We start from the raw sequence: 20,361 nt of genomic DNA on the forward strand, positions 1-20,361 counted from the left end.
CTGAAGGCAGATACTTAACCAACTGAGCCACCCAGGTGTCCCCTTGATTAAGTTTTAAAGAAGCAGAATTTAGGTAAAGATGTGGTTAGAAGGGGTACCTAGGGTCACTTGAGTGACATGCACAAAGCCATAAGGTCATGAAAGAATACAAAGACCATGAAATGATACATTTGTGGACAATGCATTTGAGGAACATTAAGAAGGTACAACCAAACGATGCAGAAGTCCACTGTGTGTCCGGGGGTGAGGGGGCGTGGAAAGAGGTGTTTATAGGGGAATGCATGCATAAAAGAAAACTCCTAGGTTTGAGTACATAACAAACTAAGTGGATGTCAATGTGATTTACTAATATATACGATAAATATACAGAGGTGAGTTCTGGATGGTGTGCAGAGTCATCTCTAGGACATTCCAATCACAGTTGGAGATATGAATCTTAAGCCCAGCGAATGAAGCTAGGCTGGGGAGTTTTATATATGGGCTACTGTCTACCATGAGATAAAGAGAAGAGAATTAGAAGGGCATCCTGGGAAATATCAGCATGCAAAGGACAATTTTTAAAAAAATTTTAATCCCAAATGAAAGTATGTTCCGAAATATGGAAATTTCTGCTAGAGTCCCGGGAATCCTCCACGTTGCCACAGCTGCTGGGCTCCTCTCTGCCTTGCTGTTACTCTCAGCAACTCAAAGTTTATAAAGGAGATTGAGGAATGGAGAGAGATTTAAAGAAAAAAATGACAAGTTCAATCCTGCCAGAGTATCATAGAAACTGAAGAAGAAAGATTCAATAAAAAAAAAAAGAAGACGAAAGATTCAAGAAAGAAGGAATGTTCAACTAGAAAACCATCAAATGCAATAGAGATTAAATAAAACGAGGACCAAAATAAATACATGCATGTGTAACTACATACATATTATACATATGTATAGATATAAACAAATAATCATACACATGCAAGTAGATATAATTACATTTCATTAACTCTAGGCTTCTAAAAATGGAATATGCTTACAATAAACATTTTTACTTTTGTTTATGCTACTTAATTTTGAATGGATGCCTATCACCATGTATTCTGTGGACAAGCAGGTTATATACAAAAACATATTATGTTCATCATTGTACAGACTCACTCATGATGTGGATTGTACTGAGTGTTTGATAGGTATCTCATGTGCTTTAAAACAGTTCTATAGCTAGCTTATAACAGGGTTATTAGTGTAAGTCCTTAATATTAGCAGTACTTGCCAGCTTCCTTACTGTTAGAAACAGAACTACACACAAAAAATCAAATTCAACCAATTATTAAAAAATAAGAGAATTAAAAAGTGGGAGTTTTATATTTTACCATTTAATTTAGTTTAGAAAAACTTCTGGTTTATGGCAGCAGTTGTCTGCCAAGAGTTGCAAATGCAAAAATTATGTGAAAATAACTCAGGTAGGAGCTCAAAACACATTGAAGGTCAAGGGAAAAAATCCTATTATTTTTCGTGAATTGGCGGCATTTTGATTTTCATTTCTGCTTGGTGAATGGAAATAAATTACCTACTTTGATAATCCATCAGAAATTAAAGCTCATATGGTGATTCATTTATTTCTTCCAATCCACCTTTTCAACTTAAATGTCAAATCTTACTTTTTGAATCAGTGGCTTTTCAATAAGGATTTGTTTAATCAGGCACTTGAAAGCTGAACAAATGAAGTCATAGGCTTCTTATGTTTAGAGTTCTGTATTTTCTCAAAAAAAAATCAAGAACGCAAAATTTTCAAATAGCTCTGCTGTGAAGCAGGTTTTGGAATCAATTGCTATTTTCAAAGAAATATTTTATACTAGAAAACCATCAATTTGAATTTGGTTTTCAATGGACTGACTAAAAGATTACATGCTGTCAAAAACCGTTTCCTCATCAGGGAAAAGTTCTTTGAGGGAGTCTCTTTAGAAACACATTCATTAAATGCAGGAGCTGATTCTTCGGCAACCTGGAGAAATATTTCGTTTAACTTAAAAAATATGTTCCCTGAATTAAAAATGATGAGTTTAAAAACAGGTAGATTAACAAGAGTGTCACTGAATAATATATAAACAATGTCATTACATAAAAAATTACTGTAGAGTTTAGGTGAGGCTGTTTTATTACTTATTTTGTATTATTGCTTAGAAGCACGATGAAATTATTTTTTACAAGGTAATTTTCTATTTTTTTAAAAACATTTGTATCAACTTTAAAATAAAGTAAAAACAAATACGGACATTTAAAGCACCTCAAATTGACTTGTCCCTCTGGCTTTACAGACATAAAGGGCAGACTGACGCTGGGTTCTGAACTTGGGCATGTTCTCATGCTTGGCAAGATTGGCCCAAATACCAATGTTAAACCTCTGAGCATGTGTTTTAGTACAAAGAAAGGAATCCATGTGGAAGGAGTCATATGCCTGTCACTGGAAAGAAAAGCCCATTATCTTCGAGTTTCAGTTTCTAAGATGGGTTTTTTAAATCACAATTAAGGCTATGCCTTGTCAAAAAAACAAAAACAAAAACAAAACAAAAACAAAAAAAACACGACATTTTTATTTAATAAGATGGTTAAATGCTAGTATGATTTGGGTTACATTTTCCTGATATTTCCAAGTAGTTTCAAGAAGCAAGTTTCTAGGCTTCCTGTTTTGTTTTGTTTTTGTTTTTGTTTTTTAATTTTAATCCCAAAAAGAACTATGTTCTGAAATATGGAAATTTCTGCTAGAATCCGGGAATCCTCCACGTTGCCACAGCTGCTGGGCTCCTCTCTGCCTTGCTGTTACTCTCAGCAATTCAACACCATTTCACACAGCTGACACTCTGTCTTGGCATCAGCCATGCTTTTCTGGTTTATCTCTACTTCAGTGACCATTCTTTCTTAGATTTCTTTGGTCACTTCTTTATTCATCTGTTAAATATTTGTTTTTTGGCCCTTTTTCTATGCATACAGAAATTCCCAAATGTGTCTCTCTAGGTCTCTGTTTGGCCCAGGTTTCTCTACATTTATGTCTCATTCATGGCTACTCCCTCAAGCTCCAAACTTGTATCTGACTTTGCCCAATGGACATCTCTATTTGGATATCTAGTAGGCCTCTAACATGCCCATAATGGAATTCTTGGCCAATGTCTCCCAAATCTGCTCTTCATCTAGTCTTGTTCTCTTAGTAAATGGCACCATCACACATAGAAGTGTTCAAAGCAAAAAACAGAGGTTTATCCTTGAAAATATTTCTTCCCTTTATCCTGTATATCCAATGGATCAGAAAAACCTGTTCATTCCATTTACCCAACATCAAGTCAAATCCATCCATTTCTCTCCTTCTTCCTTGCCAGTGCTAGTCTAAACTGTGCAATGAACTATGGTGGTAGCCTCCTATCTACTATCCCTGGCCAACTCTTGTTTCCTCCAATCCCCGCCCCCCTTTTTTTCTGGTAGGATCTTTAAAAACAGAAATTGAAACTACACCATTTGAAAGGGTTTCAAATCACTACAGCCTCCACTCAGGATAAATCCAAACTCTTCCCTACAGCCTATACCTGACATTATCTTACCTTGTAACTGTTCCTCCCATATCATCTTTGTCTGCCCTTCCCCTCTGTATCTGCTTCCTGTTCCCAGAAATTGCCAAGACTTAGTAGTTTTGAGATGTTCACACTTGTTCTTTCTTCTGCTTAGAATATCTTCCTTCACCTGACCTTTATCCTTCTCACTCTTTGGGTCTCTGTTCAATTGTCACCTACTATGACCCTGGCACCCAGAGTAACCTGTCTCCCAGTTCCTCTGTATCACATCTGACATACTGATTCATTTTAAAGAACTGTGAATCATGTGTGATTATTATGTTAATTTATTTGGCCTGTAAAAAAATGTACTGTTTATTCTTTCCACAGAGAATCAATCTTTACAAGGGCAGGAGGGTTGTTATCTTTCCCCTACTCCCACTGTTTGCCCAGTACCTAGAACAAGTCTGGCTCTCAATAGGCGTACTGAATAAGTATTGGCTGAGAAATGAATAATCGTGACTTCCAGTGCTATCACTTTTACTCACATACCTGGTGCACAATTATAGTCATAAAATAAGAGAAAGTTTCATTCTGGATGAAGATTCTTACTGGTGACACATTTCAATTTTAGCTTACTTGTCAACAGGGCTCTCACAAATAACACTGAAAATACTGATATGTCGATTGTATAGTATTCACAAAGCCTTTTCCCATATATTAAATTAACAATAAATATGTAATCATTGCTTACTGCGCACCAAGTATTATCTAAGTCCTTTCCATATATTAATTTAATCCTCACAACAATCATTTGACATATTGTTATTACTGTGTCATAGAGGTGTGCGCAGGATGTGTGTGCTCAGTTTGTAGAGAAAACTTAATGCTGTTCTGTCTTCTAAAAGTAAATGTGGCTTATATAATGAATCTAGAAATAAGTCTTCTTCTTTGAGGCAAAAGATGACAATTGAGGGATGACTTACGAAAAATTAGAGTGGAATGAATTTTAAAAAAATGAAAGTGAACATGCCAATAAATAACACTGCTTTTTATTGATGTTAGGATTAGGTGTGATTTTTATTTTCTGGTTTTTTTTTAAAGATTTTATTTATTTATTCATGAGAGACACAGAGAGAGAGACAGAGGCAGAGACACAGGCAGAGGGAGAAGTAGGCTCCACACAGGAAACCCGATGCGGGACTCAATCTCTGGACTCCAGGATCACACCCTGGGCCAAAGGCAGGCGTTAAACTGCTGAGCCACCCAGAGATCCCAATTATTTTCTGTTTTTTTTTTTTTTTTAAAGATTTATTTATTTGAGAGAGAGAGAGAAAGTATGTGTGGGAGCAGGGGGAGAGGTAGAGGGAGAGGAAGAAAGTCCCCAAGCAGGACCCGCCCCACTCCCCCCACTGAGTGTGATGCCCAATGCAGGGCTTGATCTCATGATCATGACCTGAGCTCAAACTATGAGTTGAACATTTAGCCAACTGAGCTACTCAGGCGTTCCTATTTTCTTCTTTGTAGTTCAACTTTTAATGTTTATGCTCTCAAAATGCTCCCTTCCTATCAATACTGCTACAGTTGGTATAGAACTATCCCCTAGACTAAGAACTCTCAAGACAGCTCATTTAGTAGGAAAAGGAATCTTGTGTTGATGTAATGAGCACTGTGGTGGTTCCCAAATATCAGTGACACACCTTTTTTCCCCCATTTCCATGTACCATGTCTACTATTACTTAATATTTATCTGATATTACTTTACTTGATTCACTATGTAGCCTGGTGTTCAGTAGTAAAGGCTATGAAATCACAGAGTTGATTTCTTTGTTTAAACTGTTCTCTAATATACATTCAAATAAGCATATAAATACTAAAAGAAGAAATTTGATTTAAAGGCCATCTCAGGTACCGCCAAGAAGAAACAAACCATATCTTGGGAAACTCTGAACCACTGTGTGATTTAATGGAAAGGACCCTAGAAAACTCCCTTGACGAAGCTGCTTCTTTAAAGTAAGAGGAAAATTTTATGGTAGTATATTTACTATTCCACTTCAGAACTTGTGCACTTTTGTAATGTGGAAAATGCTGTTATTCATACTCCCTGGTAGACTAGAGGGTGTGAACTCAGTCCCTGGAATTACCAGGAGTAGAAAAGATTTCAGCCAGGGGGGTATGATATTGGCTGTTCTGTATAGGATGTAACAGAGGGAAACTTACATTCGTTATCGGATCATTCTCATTCTCCGTAACACATCCCTGAAGATTTAAGTTGAGAGCTTTACAAATGATCATGATTCTCTTGGCAGCTTTTTCTTCAAATGGTTTGATCCCAGAGTCAGTTTCTAAAAGGTCCTTTTTCTGAAGTTTCAAGGTCTGAAAAAAAATGTTAAAAGTCTCTCTCAACAAACACCGGTCATAAAAAAAGAAATTCTAAATTATAAACTGTGTTCCAATTGTGTGGATCAAGTTCACGTCTGCTTAGAATTCCGACTTACATCTATATCTGGATCCAGAGAGAACAGATTTAGCCTCTCCATATTTCGGGTTGTTTTGACAGTCTCTTCAGTTTCTGTGAGGTACTACAGAGAAAACTGTATTAGCTCTCGGTAATTAAGTATCCAGATACAGCCCAGCCCCATCCACATGCTAAGAAGTTGCTCTATATTATCACTATTTTAATATCATCCATTAATACTCAGCAAATCTTATCAAAACATGCTTTTATTTTTTTAAGTGTTGTATAAATGTAGTCTAAATCTTAAAATACAACATTTCCGTCTTTTCCATGAAAACAATTACTAATAAATAATTCAAATTATTTGTATAGCAAAATGTCAGCTTTATTACTTTTGCGAAGTCTGGGTGTGGGCTGTTTTCTGAAGACTCTGTTTCCTCTGGCATGCATTCACAAGTTATAGAATTATCCAGTGAATCTTGAAAAGATACACCAAGACAGGTCATTAGTAATATTCATGAATAATACATTTGTCTAGGCTGTGACATATCAAAACTGGATGTGGAATGGATGTTGGTGAGCAGATGCCTTCATTGTACCTGGCTCTAGGACTCCATTTTGTTATAAGATCTGGGCCTGGAAATCAGACCTCCTGATGGTCATGATGAGATTCTTTCCATGACAGCACCCTGAGCTCATAAGAATTCTTGACTCTTCTAATACTAACTAGCTTTATACCTGAGGTTGTCATGACTTACTTTATCAATGCATACTAAAGTTTTCTTATATGTGTATATATTTTTGATAATTCTGACCACCTCAGGCCATCAATTTCAAATCCACATTCTAGCTTCAGTTAGTTAAACTCTCTGAAACTCTGTAAACATTAATTCTCTCATTGATCATTATTAAGTAAATCATGAATTTACCTAAAACATCTACCATTGTATATAGTAGTTGTATTAAAGTCAACCACCGTTTTCTTTCCCATTACCCTATATCTCTTTTACTTAATAGCATATGACATTTAAAGATTCTGGTTTCTAAAGTCTCATGGTGCTGGGCAAAACATGTTAAAATAGTTCTCCTTTGGGAGAAGTGACCAACTCTGAAGGTAAACTTGTCTTTCATATGATCATAGACCTGTTTTTCTACCTTTCATATCACCTCTCCTTTCCTCTCTCTTCTCTTTGCCTAGAACGAATTAGAATCTTAAGAGGTAATGAGGATGAGAAGAAGATAAATTTTTTATCTTATAGAGATCTCTAATATGGTACAAAATTTATGGAACTTTCACATATAAGCTGGTCTCAGTATGGCCAAAAAGCATAGATGACAAGATACCTCTTTTTTTTTTTGGAAAGATATCTTTCAACTAAAAGGAAGTAATTCATGTTTGTCTTTCTATAATATCATTTTAATTAAATGAAACGAAAGGCTATTATACAACTACCCCATCTAAGAACCTCCCATCAGACATGGGTATATTTTTGATACTGTTGACAAATTACTTCCATCCTCAAACCATTGCCAGTAAACTCAAAATCATATGTGTGGCGACCTTCACTATTCAGTGAAAGTCAAGATTTAGGGGTGATTTTCTGGGGCAAATAGCTCAGGGGTGGATGAGCCAGATGTGGTAGTTACCACAGTCATTGGCAGCTTAAATGAACCCAATGTGCAGATCACACTTTGAAAACAAAGGGAAGTGGACACACGTGCTCTCACCCAGCCCCAGATCTGCAAGCTCTGTGCTCCTCCTCCCCTGAGAGGGCCCCTCAGGACTGATTTGCAGGATGCGGTTGAGGGTGTGGATCCATTCATCCATATCTGACTCTGTCTCAGCCGCCAGCACAAAATAGGTTAGGTCATTCATTTTTAATTCAAAGGCATACTTTCTTAGTCTGTTATTCTGTGGTATAAAAAGAAAGAGAGAAATTAAAAACCCCAGATAGTAAGTCTTAGAGAGTGAGATACATTTCTTATGGGGTCACACTTCCGAAGAGTTTCCATATGGGAGAGTAACATAAAGATCAGCCAAAAGAAGGGAAGCATTTGGATGGCCATGAATTGTTTTGTTTTGTTTTTTTTCAAGTCTTTTTGTATGAACAGGTATTCTATTTAGGTTTTTGATGATTGGATGAGTACGGTGGTTAACAATTTTCCTCTTCAGGTATCTGTGGGAATAGACTCTATACTTCACTGGTTGATTTGAGTCACTGTCTTCACTTTCTCATCCTGTGTTCTGTCTACTACTCACTCCAGCTGGGCTTTTGGCCCCGTCGCACCCAGGGCAGCACTTGCTATGGTTGTTAACAAACTCTATGCTGGGATGTTTCCTTCTTTGTATCTTCCTTGACTTTTCAGTAGAATTAGTATGGTGGCCACTTCCTCCTTCTTGAAATCCGTCAGTGTCTGGTTTCCATGACCACACTCGATTCTGATTTTCTTTCTTCTTCACTGGTCACCACTTCTCAATCATCTCTACTGGCTCTTCTTTATCTTGATGATATCTAATGCTAACCTTGGCTCTGCCTTAGACTCCTTTCTCTCTCATCTGGTCAATGGCTTTAAAGGACATGACATCCACAGGGCAGGACACCACATTCCTTTTGGTGGCTCTGGCCTTTTCATCAAACTCCAGGTTTTTCTCTAACCTCACATCTCTACTTTGCCTTTGGTGGTAAACTGATGAGGCTGTGCTCTAGATCCTGAAAATGTGCTCTTGTCACAAGCTTTGTTGGTGTCACAAGGCTCGAAGCAGCCCTTCCCCCAAGTGTGTGCTTGCACACAATCAGCATCATGTTTGTCCCCCATCTACTTAGAGGACTTGTTGTCACTCTTCAGATCTCAATCAGAGTCATACTTGCTCAGTTAGCCCTTCCTCAATTCCTCAGTTAGGGCAAGAGTCTTGTCTTCTAGGCACTTACCACCATTTGGAATTATATACTTCTTCATTTTCATTTGTTTGTTTTGACCAACATCTGTCTCTCTCATGGCTGCCTCTAGGAGGACCGGGCCAGCTCTGCTCACCATTATATCCTGTGCTGTCATACAGAAGGTCTCAGTACCAGTGCGTTCAACAGTCACCTTTTATAAGGGAATAAGATCAGTTCTTATCTTTGGGGAACTGACATTTGTAGGGAATAGTGAATGAACAAAAGGTTGAAGGAATAAAGATTTTGTGCAGTGCAGAGAATTAAAATGGTCTCAGGGACTGAGTAGCTACTTCATACTGGTCTTCCATGGATGGAGCATCCAAGTATAAAAAAAAGTAAACTGTTCCAATATGGGAGAATCCCACTGAAAGTGGAGGGAACATAAGAGCAAATTAAGGCACTTTGATATTCCATCTCTAATTCACTCTCGGATAATTCTGATACAGGTAGTCTACTCTTACCTATACTGCTAGGAAGCCATTAGGGTACTCACAATTATAACCGAGTGAAGTCTATGTACTTAAGATAACCCAGTAAAATACAAATAGGAGAAGAATCATAAGTTGAGAGTATCACTATAATGTGAGATTATGTCTTAACATCAAAGTATAGAATTCTTTTTGACAATGGGATTGCTATTCTTGGTGGCAAGAAAAAATAATTTTTAATATATTCCCATTAATATCTTCTTTGCAATGTTCTCAGAGACTATCCTAAAATAGCTTGTTCCTTTCAACTTCCACAATATCATGATTACTACCACAAATTTGACACTTACTAAACACTTGTCATCTAGATGCCAGGTACCGTGCTGAGCATTCACAGCCATTATTCCACTTAATCCCATAACAACTCTGTGAGACAAATTTTATTTTTCCATTTAACATGGAGGCTTGGGGAGATAAATTAAAATGTGTTTGGGATTCTGCAGGTAGCAAGTGGCAGAGAAGAGAAATAATCTTCTAACACTCTAACACCCGCTGAGATGACCCAGGAGCAAAGAAGACATTCAGTGAATGCTATTCTCCTTCCTTGCCCCCTCGGTGGCACAGTCACGTGCCAAAGGGATAGTCATGGCCTGGGACATCATGGATTCTCTCAGTGCTGAGAATAGATAGGGGGAACACATACGTCTCAAGAAAGAAAAGTCAGGCACTGAAGGAGAAAGAATTAGCTGAAAGAAAACCCCAGCAGTAATTCTCACTGTAGAACTTCATACCTTAAATGCCACTTTCTAGATTCTTCCAAGGACAAACTCTTGGCTCCAGCCTATACTTTTTTATTCTCATCAAGTATTACTATTTCTTTGCCTTGGAATGAGTCACTTACTGACTGGCTTGTTTAACAGTCTATGAGCTGGAGATGGGCATAGGTTGGTTGGTTATCCTCAGTGCTCAGTACAATGATAGCAATCATTCTTTTTTTTAAGATTTATTTATTTATTCATGAGAGACACAGACTGAGAGAGAAAGGCAGAGACATCAGTGAGGGAAAAGCAAGATCCTCACAGGGAGCCCAATATGGCACTTGATCCCGGATCCCGGGATCACGACCTGAGTCGAAGGCAGGTGCCCAACCGCTGAGCCACACAGGCATCCCGATAGCATTCATTCTTAAAGAGGTGTTTACTGTGTTCACATATTGTGCTAGGCAGAGGCAGACACAGTCTCTGCCCTGCCAGAACAGGGGAGACAGGCATTAACCAGTTAATCATACAAATGTGAAACTGAAACATATGCAAATGTGGTGAAAAAGAGGTATAAAATGAAGGTATAAAGGGGAGCCTGGGTGGCTCAGTTGGTTAAATGTCTGACTCTTGATTTCAGCTTAGGTTATGATCTCAAGGTCATGGGATGTAGCCCCACATTGGACTTCATACTTGGGGGGGAGTCTGCTTCAGATTCTCTCTCTTTCCTTTTCCATCAGCCCCTCCTCCCACTTGTGCTGTCTTTCTCTAAATTAAATTATAAATAAATAAAATCTTTGGGAAAAAAAAAGTAAAAAATTCTTCCTGTGAACAGGAATCCTATTGCAATATGAGAATACTTCTCTACTCATAGGACCCCCTGGGTTCTATGAGAGCAAAAGGACAGGATGATTTTGACTAATAAAAGGTCAGAGCTGCATTTTGAGACAATTTTGGCTGCAGTATAAAGAGTGGGGGTTGCCAGAAAGGCAGCTATGGCCTCAAACTTTAGTGTGCAAAGCAAACATCTAGGCAGCTTCTTTAAGAATGCAAATTCTTAGAAGCTATGATATCCTCAGGAGGTGTGGGCAGACACCCTCCATACACTCTGATGCACACTCTTGGAGGTTCTGGTGAAGGAAGTCCATAAAGCCACTAGCAGTCTGCCCTGACATAGAGGATCTAAGGGCAAAGACAACTTGGTTGAGAGCAAATGTAAAAGGCGACATGGTTTTCCTTCACAAAAAAAGAACAGAAATAGACACAGAGGATAAAACTCAAAATGCTCAGAGCTCAGGGCATAGCTTTGGCTAGCATATGGCTAAACACAAGCAAAATCTCAGTGTTATCTTGAAAACAGATAAAAAATCTGGTTCATTAATCTCATGCCGTAACTAATGTGGACAGGGAAATGTAAAGGTATGTAAAATGATGTAAAATGCTTTCATTAATTATATTAATTAAAAGTGGATGGAGCTGCAATCTGCTTTCAAATGTAGATGACAAGGAATTCAAAGAATTCTAGATACAAAACATGACAAAACATGGACAAAGCTTTATTTTCTAAATGGCATTCTGTGCTCCAAATGAATACGGTTGCCCGCTTCAACATTTATTAAACATATTTTATTAAAAATATTTTGTAAAAAATTGAGCAAAGTATAATAAGCCCTTGTTTCTCAAAAAGGGGCATTTATCAATGAAATAAATATTCCTTTTGCAACTTCTCAAAAACCAAATCATTTTTTCTATTTGGAGTGAAATAGAACTACTTGCCGTATACAGAAGCTTATGCTGGGGAAGACTACGATGCCCTAAGTGGTTTTCTGTCTCATCCTCTGTGATCTCTAAGATAATGGCATATAAAATAACAAAAAAAAAAGGACAAAAATAGAAAAATCCATGGGACATTTTAATAATCTTGAAATATGATCATTACGTCATTACAGTGATAACCAAGAAATGATCGTATTATTATTTTTTTGTTCCTCCAATTTTCCTGTTTCCCTGAAAACAGTGTCCTTTGTGGCAGATGCAATGACTTTGTCTACTCAAGCCTACCACAGTCCCTCTACATGGCTTCATAAACTACAGGAAACTGCGAATATGTCCTCATGCCATCTGATGTGTCTAATGAGTGGTAGCACACTGGTCTGTTTCTGCAGTATTCATCTGGAAAGGTTCTGGAAGAGATACTCCAACAGAGCCACAAAACCAATGTAGAACCAAACGTCAAGGGAATGTACCCAAACAAAATACGTAGAATATGGTGTACATGACATATATGTACTATAATGTATAATAAAGCCACATGTAGTGATAACTATAATTTTATTCTTGCATATGTTATCAGAACCTATTGTTTGAGATGTGTCACTCATTTTATCTGCTTGTGCTACACTTGTTTTGTTCTTATTCTCTGCATTCTCCCACAGGCTAGGAGCTCTTTGAAGACAGGAGCTATATTTGGTCCATATTTGGCTTTCCCACAAAGCCTTGAATAGCAAAATTTTCAATATATATTTGCTGAAATCGATCCTGCACCTAAAACTCACTATTTAAAATGACACATGAGCATATCTTTGCAGTGTCCCTTCGTCCCTGTGGCTTATGCAGGATAAATGTGTGTATATATGCAGGCATGCCCACACGATACATGATAACCGACTCATTTCCTTGGGCATCTATCTGTAATTTTGGACATTCTCCCACTTCAAACCTAATTTTGTCATTTATTAGCTCTGTGACTTGGGAAAACCACTCTATCTCCCTGAATTTTACTTTAATAAACTGGGACGATAACAATGGACGTTCCATCAAGTGTTGTCAAGTAATATATCAGATGAAGAAATGTACAAGTGTCATTCTGGTTTTTATTGTTTTCATTGGAAATGAGATTCTTTGAAGCTAGAGTTTGCTACTGGAAGTTTTCTAGGTCATGTTTAGTTTCCAGATTTGTTTTCCTTGGCAGGTACACTTTTTCCTCCCCTCCCAATTTGACTACCTTTCTGTTGGCAAGCACATTCAGTTCTACAGTCCAAGCTGCTTTCTGGTGTCTCACACCTGGCCCTACTTCCCTCATGTGGTGAGTTGCCGGAGCTGTAGGATGTATCTGAGTTTCTAGACATTTCTAGACTTCAGTTAAGCAAATGAGGCAATTGTATTTTTTTGAAAATTTTATTTGTTTGTATGAGAGAGAGAGAGAAACTGTGTGCATGAGTTAGGGGAAGGACAAAGAGAGAAGGAGAGGAAGAGAATCTCAAGCAGACTCTGCACTGAGCGCAGAGCCCCACATAGGGCTTGATCTCATGATCCTGGGATTGTGACCTGAGCTGAAACCAAGAATTGGACACTTAACTGACTGAGTCACCCAGACGCCCCAACACCTTGGAACCCATCTCACAAGGTGGCAGTTTCTGCACATAGGAGCAAATAAGCAGTGCGTGGCCCCCCACTCCCATTTGATCCTTTATAAAGTGACAACAGTCGTCATTAACGTTGTGGTAGGATACCCAGCAGATGGCATTTGTGGACTATTCATCCTCTTCCATAGTGGCAGGACCTTGAGTGGATGGATGGATGGATGGATGGGTCGGTGGATGAATGAATAGGAAGACTCTGAAGGAACAAGACCTGATAACACAGGCCCAGATATCCCTTTGTACCAGAACAAAACAGAAGCAGCAAAAACTGGAAGTTCTGCCCCAGACTGGTAGTTCATGGGATATAAAACAGATCTAATATTACTATTTGATGATATTACAAAGTGGGAAACTACTGTTATTATTTTTTTCATTTTTAACTAAGATCCAGAAAATTTCCAAACATAAACATCACCATGAAAACTCTGAGAAATCTGGGTAGGAGTTTTTCTCTGCTTGATGTCACTCTTGAAATATATTTCTAAGAATTCCAAGGATTATTTTTAGAAAAACACAATGATATAGATTGGGTCTGAATGAAAAAACTAAAATGGTGTGTTTGCTAAGACTCTTAGGAGTTTGGACTTCCGTAGAATGCCAGATGGTAGGTATCATTTTTGAGCTAAGGTTCTTTCTTCCTCTTTTCTGTTTTATTCAAGGGAAACTGATAATTATTCTTGACAAAATAGGCCTGACTCATTCTATTATTCATTTGTTCTGTGCTTTTGTGTGTACAAGTTTCATCTTCAGGGACATTTTGTACCTGAGAGCTTGTGAGAACAATGACTAAACTCGCAGTATCTCATTGAGAATCTTCTTTCCAGTTGTAAGGTCTCCTAAGTCAGAAAGAGCTACAAGCAAACATGTAATAACCAGGATCCAGATACAAAGTGATAAGTAACCCAGATGTCTGTGTTCCCAAAGTGACCTCAAGAAGCTGGAGGTCTTCCCACCATCAAGGATTACAAGTTCTTGATAAACAGGAATAGAAATGGGGGAGGGGGTATAGACCTGAATTCTTTAACAGATGTAATAAATGTTCCCAAATATTTGCATGGCTTTCACTGAAAAATGAAGTAGGATTATTCATCTGTGCTTTAATGTGGAAAATCTACCTTGGGGAGTCCTGCGAGCTGACCCAGAGCTGTTCATCACTGTTCTGTGCTCCTAGAACATTCAACAGACAGTGCCCTTTATAGCTTTTGTGACACTGTGTAATAGTTAGGAATGAGCCTGTATCTCTCTCTGGTTATGACTTCAGCAGGGAACTCCCAACGTCTCAGTACAGTTCCTACTATGTCATAGGGACTAAATAAGTTTGTCGAATGAATGAATGAATAAAAATAAATGAATAAATAAGCGTATTTAAGTAGAAATTTCAGGAAGGTGAATTGAGATTTTCTAGGAAGGCCTTTCCACAGTAGAATGTCCATCTATCAAAGTAGTGACCTTTGTACTTAATGGAAAGACTATCATCAGCTAGATCTGACCTTTACTGCTCACTTGCTTCTACTCACTGACGTTTGTCCTACATTTTTCCTTAAGCTTTTCTTTCCAGCTTATCTCTTAACTCAGGCAAAAGACCTGAAGGGCATACCATTCCGTGATGGAAACCAAAACTACTCCTCAAGCACTAATTGCTTGAACGAAGAGCTCCCATGGCCTAGGATGTCCAGACCAATTGGAGCTCAATTCCCAACACCCCCACCTGCCCCATGCAGATGGACCATGAAAGGACCCACAGAATAACAATTACCTTTACCTCATTATAATATTAAAATCTCTGCCCAGAGGCACCTGGGTCATTCAGTTGGTTAAGCATCTGTCTGGGGCTCAGGTCATGATCCTGAGATCTGGGATCAAGCTTCACATTGGGCTCTCTGCTCAGCTGGGAGCCTGCTTCTCCCTCTCCTCCTGCCCCTTCCCCCCACTAATGCTTTCTCTGTCTCTCTCAAATAAATAAAATCCTTAAAAAAAAAATCTCTGCCTAAATAGGAGCACAAGACTCATTTACATAACATACATTATATGTATAGGCATGTCTCCTTAAGACACATATATGACCTTATACCTGCCTCTAAACATACCGACAAGGCTTCCCTTTCTAAATATTTTAAGCAACCTTAAATAAAGGAAACCCACTCACTCTTGCTGGGGATTCCCAGCTTTGGAAATGATTCCCTGGGATCTCCGGATTTGCTGCAAATAAAGTTTCCTTCGCATGACAACTCACCTGGTAAAGTTTCTACCTGTGACTCTCCAAGGAGTGAAATCACATTTGTTCTATTATAAGACGAGGGGAAGAATGACCTAAGACACACTGTCTCCCAGATCCTTTTCACATGCTAGCATATTATTTTAGTTTTTACAGATGAAGAATCTGAGCTCACAGCTTGAGTAACATACTCAAAGCCTCCAATAGTCAGTGGTGAAACCGGGATTCGAATGCTGACCTGTGGGAGCCCCAAGCTGTGTCTTCTCCTAAAAGACACTCTCCAGATCCAATGTGTCACTTAAGCAGAGATTGAGGCAAAGTCTAAGACCAGATGGAGAAAAGGTTCCTGTAGTAAAGAGTCAGATTCGAGCGCTAAGGTGTGTGCTCAACACCGAGTTCTAGAATTCTTCGAAGTAACAATTTCATATTAATATGTATCTCTGCAAGCTTGATATGTAGCATGGGCTACAGTGATACTTCCTAAAAGATGATAATGCATTTGCTAGAGCAAGCTTTGAAGGAAAAAATGGAAAAGGCACTATTTAAATTTTTGTAGTTCAATGTCTATAAAATGTAATCATTGATCTTTAACCTGCCGCTAAAGTTCCACTTGATAGTTCTAAAGCCAGAGTTTCCTTCGGGATCAGCAATAGAAAACTATCTCCACCCTCCATTAAGACCCTTATTGCCCTTTCCATATGGAAAGCTGGAGTCTGCATTGAAACACAATTATCTTTCACTTCCAGCCCAGCGCTCAGCAACACTTAATTAATTCTTTCCTTTTAAAGTTCAGCATTATTACTTTCTGGAGGAATTCCAGATTTTAACAGATAAACCATCCAGAAAAAGGCTAGGCCTAAGTGACTGGAGAGAACTCCATTTTGCATCTGCATATCCAAGTGCCCCTGGTATTAATCCAAGATGTAATCTGGCTATGGAGCAAGCTCTGTGGATGCCTGTGGCTCGGTGGGAAGGGATCTGCTCTCAGTGACCTGTGACCAGAAACACAGTCCTTGAGCTCAATGAGCCAGCGTCTTTCTGTGAAATTCAAGATGAAATTGCTATAACATTCAGTTGCTTCAGGTTTTATGTAAGAAGGAGTAAGGATACTTATTTCAGCAGAGCGGAAAGAATAAATGAAAGCAAGATGTCCAAAGAAGTCTATGAAATTATTTTGCTTCCCTTTGCCACAGTGGTCCATGTCACAAAGAATAGCTTAAACAATAGACTGAAGACCAAGACCTTGCAGAACAGCATTGTCTGTGAAAAGCACTGAGTTTGTTCCTGAAATTAAGTTTTTGGGAATCGATATAATCCTTGTCTTTGAAGGAAATCTCTTTAAAAGGAAGATTCTGTCTATGTACGCTGCAGATTTCCTCTCTATTACCTGACAATAAAGATAGTATTTATGAAGTATAGTGAACTATATGGTTTATATATTATCTTACTGAATTCTTTAGCTCAGTGGCTCTCTACACTGTCACCACACAAGCAGTCATTTCCCCCTTCGCCTCAAATTCACCCAACTTGCATGTTTTGCCTCAGGACCTTTGCACTTGCTGTCCTGCTCATTCTTTAGTTTTAGGTCAAATAATTTCTCTTTGAAAATGTTCTTCTCACTTCTAGAACATTAACATTGCTTTCCGACCTTACCATTTGTCTCTCTCCCTTCCATAGCCCTGTTTCTTTTCTTTTTTTAAATTTTCTTTATTCCAGATTTTACCAGCTGATTCCATTCCGTTGATTTCTTTCTTTGCTTATTTTCTGTTTTTCTTTCTTTATTGGAAGTGAGTTTTGTGAAAGCAAAAATCGAGGCTGCTTTGTTTTCCACTGAATCCCTAGTCTAGAATGGTTCTTGGGTCATATCAGATACTCCATAAACACGGAATGAGTGACTGATGATTGGATGAACACACTCACTGATTAAAAAACCCAAGAAGTGGGGGAGAAGACTCAAGGAAAAAGAGGGATTTCTACTCACCTGTACCACACCTGTACAGGAATCCAAAAAGATGCAGCCTTTGGGTTCTTTGGATATTTTTTCATCTTTGTAAAAATTCATGATGTAGGAGTTATCTGGCAACTGAGTCAGCTGGAAGTAGCGCTTTTTGAAGGACTGAATAAAGGAAAAGATATACAGAGGTCGTTCACATTGCGGTGTGCTCTCACAGAAATTAGAATTTTTCTAATTCCTTCCAGAACACTCCATTCCCAGGGCACTGTTCTAGAGAAGAGCATCCTCCCTTCTCATAAACTATGACATGAAACATCAACTCAATGCAAATGACTCTCCTCTGTGCTCTGACCGAAGGAGGGGGTGTCAAGAAAGCTGGCAGAAACAAAGATGAGTCTCGATGTCTCCTTACCCGAACAGTAACGGTATTGTTCACGGTGCTGTTAAAATTCCCCTTGTAGAGCCAGCCAGACTTGAAAACTCCAGTTCCTCCCGCTCCCCCACCGCCCTTGGAGGACGAGTGGGAGGTGGTATCCTGTAGAAAAGGCATCACTGGCATGACAGCAATCTTTTGTGCATCCCAGATCTTAGACACAGCACTTGAAAATGAACCTCCTTTTTCTCTCATTGACTCATCTTAAACCATCATGTTCAATTTCAAAACAAACTGTGGCTCATTGTAGCTAAAAGCCCTAACACAAGTAGCTACTGCGGCTTTTACGTAAAACTGGTCAGAATGTGAACTGCTCTAGTGAAAGGAACTAATTCTCCTCCTCCCGTTTTCAACATTTCGTTTTCAACAATTTACTTACTTCATCCTTATCAGCGTCTTCATGGTCAACCTCAAAGGAATGTGAGGGAAGTTTCTCTGGTTTGTATTCTGCTCTGGTGTTAAGAACAAACAAACAACAAACAAACAAAAAAATAATTTCTGATTTGTCCTTTGAGACATGGCTTTCGTTTTCCACAGTTCCCTAGGTAACAACTCTTGTCTTTTTAAATAAAAATGATGTAATCTTGTGAGGGGCCTACTTCCTTTGGACGTGCTAACTTTCCCATACACTGTTACATCTTATCGCTGGCAAATGAATCTCTATTTTAAACCATGGAGCTGCTCACTATACAGATTTACACATGCCTTCTTGAAGGACACGAGGGCAAGCACAATCTTTTTAAAGGTTTGGTGGCTTTTATTTTCCTTCGTCCACATTCTGCAGTGGAATATGAAGTAGTGATGTTTTCATTTCCGATTTGCCTTTGTCTCACATGCCTTTAAGGGTACCAGATGGCCATTGAAAAACCATGTTCCTAGAACCCGTCTGTGCTCTGGCCACTAGGTTGCGCTGCTCTCCTAACTGTGGCCTCTCCCAAAGTCCACCCCAACCTGATTTCCTGGCATTGTGCTCCCTTGGTGCATTGCTATGGTAGCACTGGAAAGCTGAGCAGCCCACAGGAGCAAGAGTGTGCACCTGATACTATAAATGGTAAAACAGGACAAAACAAACGTCCTTGTCTTGATTTTATTTCATAACTCGCGGCTGAAGGAAGGTGATCAACAAGCATCCAAGGTTCAGGCAGTCCTTGACACCTAGCAAGGAAACCCTACATGTAGAATTTGCATGGAATATTTATATTTTCTTTAAGGTGATCTGTATTGTGTAGAAGCAACCTCAGAATCTGACTTTTGAGAAAAAAAAGCCCAAGGGCACTCATTCAGTTACTCCTATCCCAAATCTTTTCCTATGTTGATGGTATTCCAGATAAGAAGGGGCATGACCAAGGACTCTTTATACTTAAACATGCATAAAATTACCAGACTGCGTTCACATAGGGGTTCAATGCATTCAAATGGGTTCAAATATTTCTTTACTTTCCCTCTGAAAGGCCTGGTAATACCCATTTCCGGTTCACAGCAGGGCAAGTTGGAGCAAAGAAAGAACACTGACCTCACCATTAAAATGGAAAAGCCTGGGATCAGAGTCACATTCTCTCTACGTGATAAGAGTATTTTTTTTCAACTGTGATAAAATATACATAACAGGAAAATAATGATATTAACCATGTTTAAGTATCCAGTTCAGTGGCATTAGGTACATTCACATTATTGTGCAACCATCACCGCAGTCTATTTCTAGACCTTTTTCATTCCCAAAATGACACTGTCCCCATTACACAATAGCTCTGCATCTCTCCTTTCCCCTGCCCCTGGTAACTACTGTTCTGCTTTCTGCCTCTATGTATTTGACTATTCTGGGTTACCTCATGCAAGTGGAATCATGCCATATGTGTCATTTTCTGTCTGTCTTATTTCAGTTATTGTACAATGTCTTCAAGGTTCATTCATGTTGTGGCATGTATCAGGATTTCGTTCTTTTTTAAGGCTAAATAATATTCCATTGTAGTCTAAAAATTGTTCATGCCCTCAAAGTAGTTGCCACGAAGGGATCCCTAGACTCTACAAATTACAACTCTCTCCCTGTAGATGCCAGACATATGTCTGTTCTGATGCTTACCTGAATCTGCTGTTTGTGCATCTGTCTTACCCTTCACTAGATTACTTCTCTTTTTTTTATTTTAAAGTTTTTTTTTTTTTTTAATTTGTTTCAGAGAAGGGGGAAAAGGGGCAGAGGGAAAGGTAGAAGGAATCTCAAGCAGTCCATGCTAAGTGT

At 38.7% G+C, this 20,361-nt stretch overlaps 1 protein-coding gene across 12 annotated transcripts in view; it reads right to left on the minus strand.

Moving 5' to 3' along the window:
• The window catches only part of DOCK10 (dedicator of cytokinesis 10), a 260,102-nt gene that overhangs the window by 90,482 nt on the left and 149,259 nt on the right, over positions 1-20,361 (minus strand). For 11 of the 12 annotated variants that reach the window (XM_077868996.1, XM_077868993.1, XM_077868990.1 and 8 more), the window contains exons 5-11: positions 18,505-18,577; positions 18,105-18,227; positions 17,720-17,854; positions 7,705-7,888; positions 6,369-6,454; positions 6,017-6,100; positions 5,739-5,894 (exon numbers count right to left, since the gene is read on the minus strand). In XM_077868996.1, the coding sequence (XP_077725122.1) occupies positions 5,739-5,894; positions 6,017-6,100; positions 6,369-6,454; positions 7,705-7,888; positions 17,720-17,854; positions 18,105-18,227; positions 18,505-18,577 (841 nt within the window). Of the gene's footprint in view, positions 1-5,738; positions 5,895-6,016; positions 6,101-6,368; positions 6,455-7,704; positions 7,889-14,638; positions 16,484-17,719; positions 17,855-18,104; positions 18,228-18,504; positions 18,578-20,361 lie in introns of those variants that run through there. The other variant, XM_077868998.1, reaches the window with a different exon arrangement.

Source organism: Canis aureus, chromosome 24, assembly GCF_053574225.1.
Source record: "Canis aureus isolate CA01 chromosome 24, VMU_Caureus_v.1.0, whole genome shotgun sequence".
NCBI lineage: Eukaryota > Metazoa > Chordata > Mammalia > Carnivora > Canidae > Canis > Canis aureus.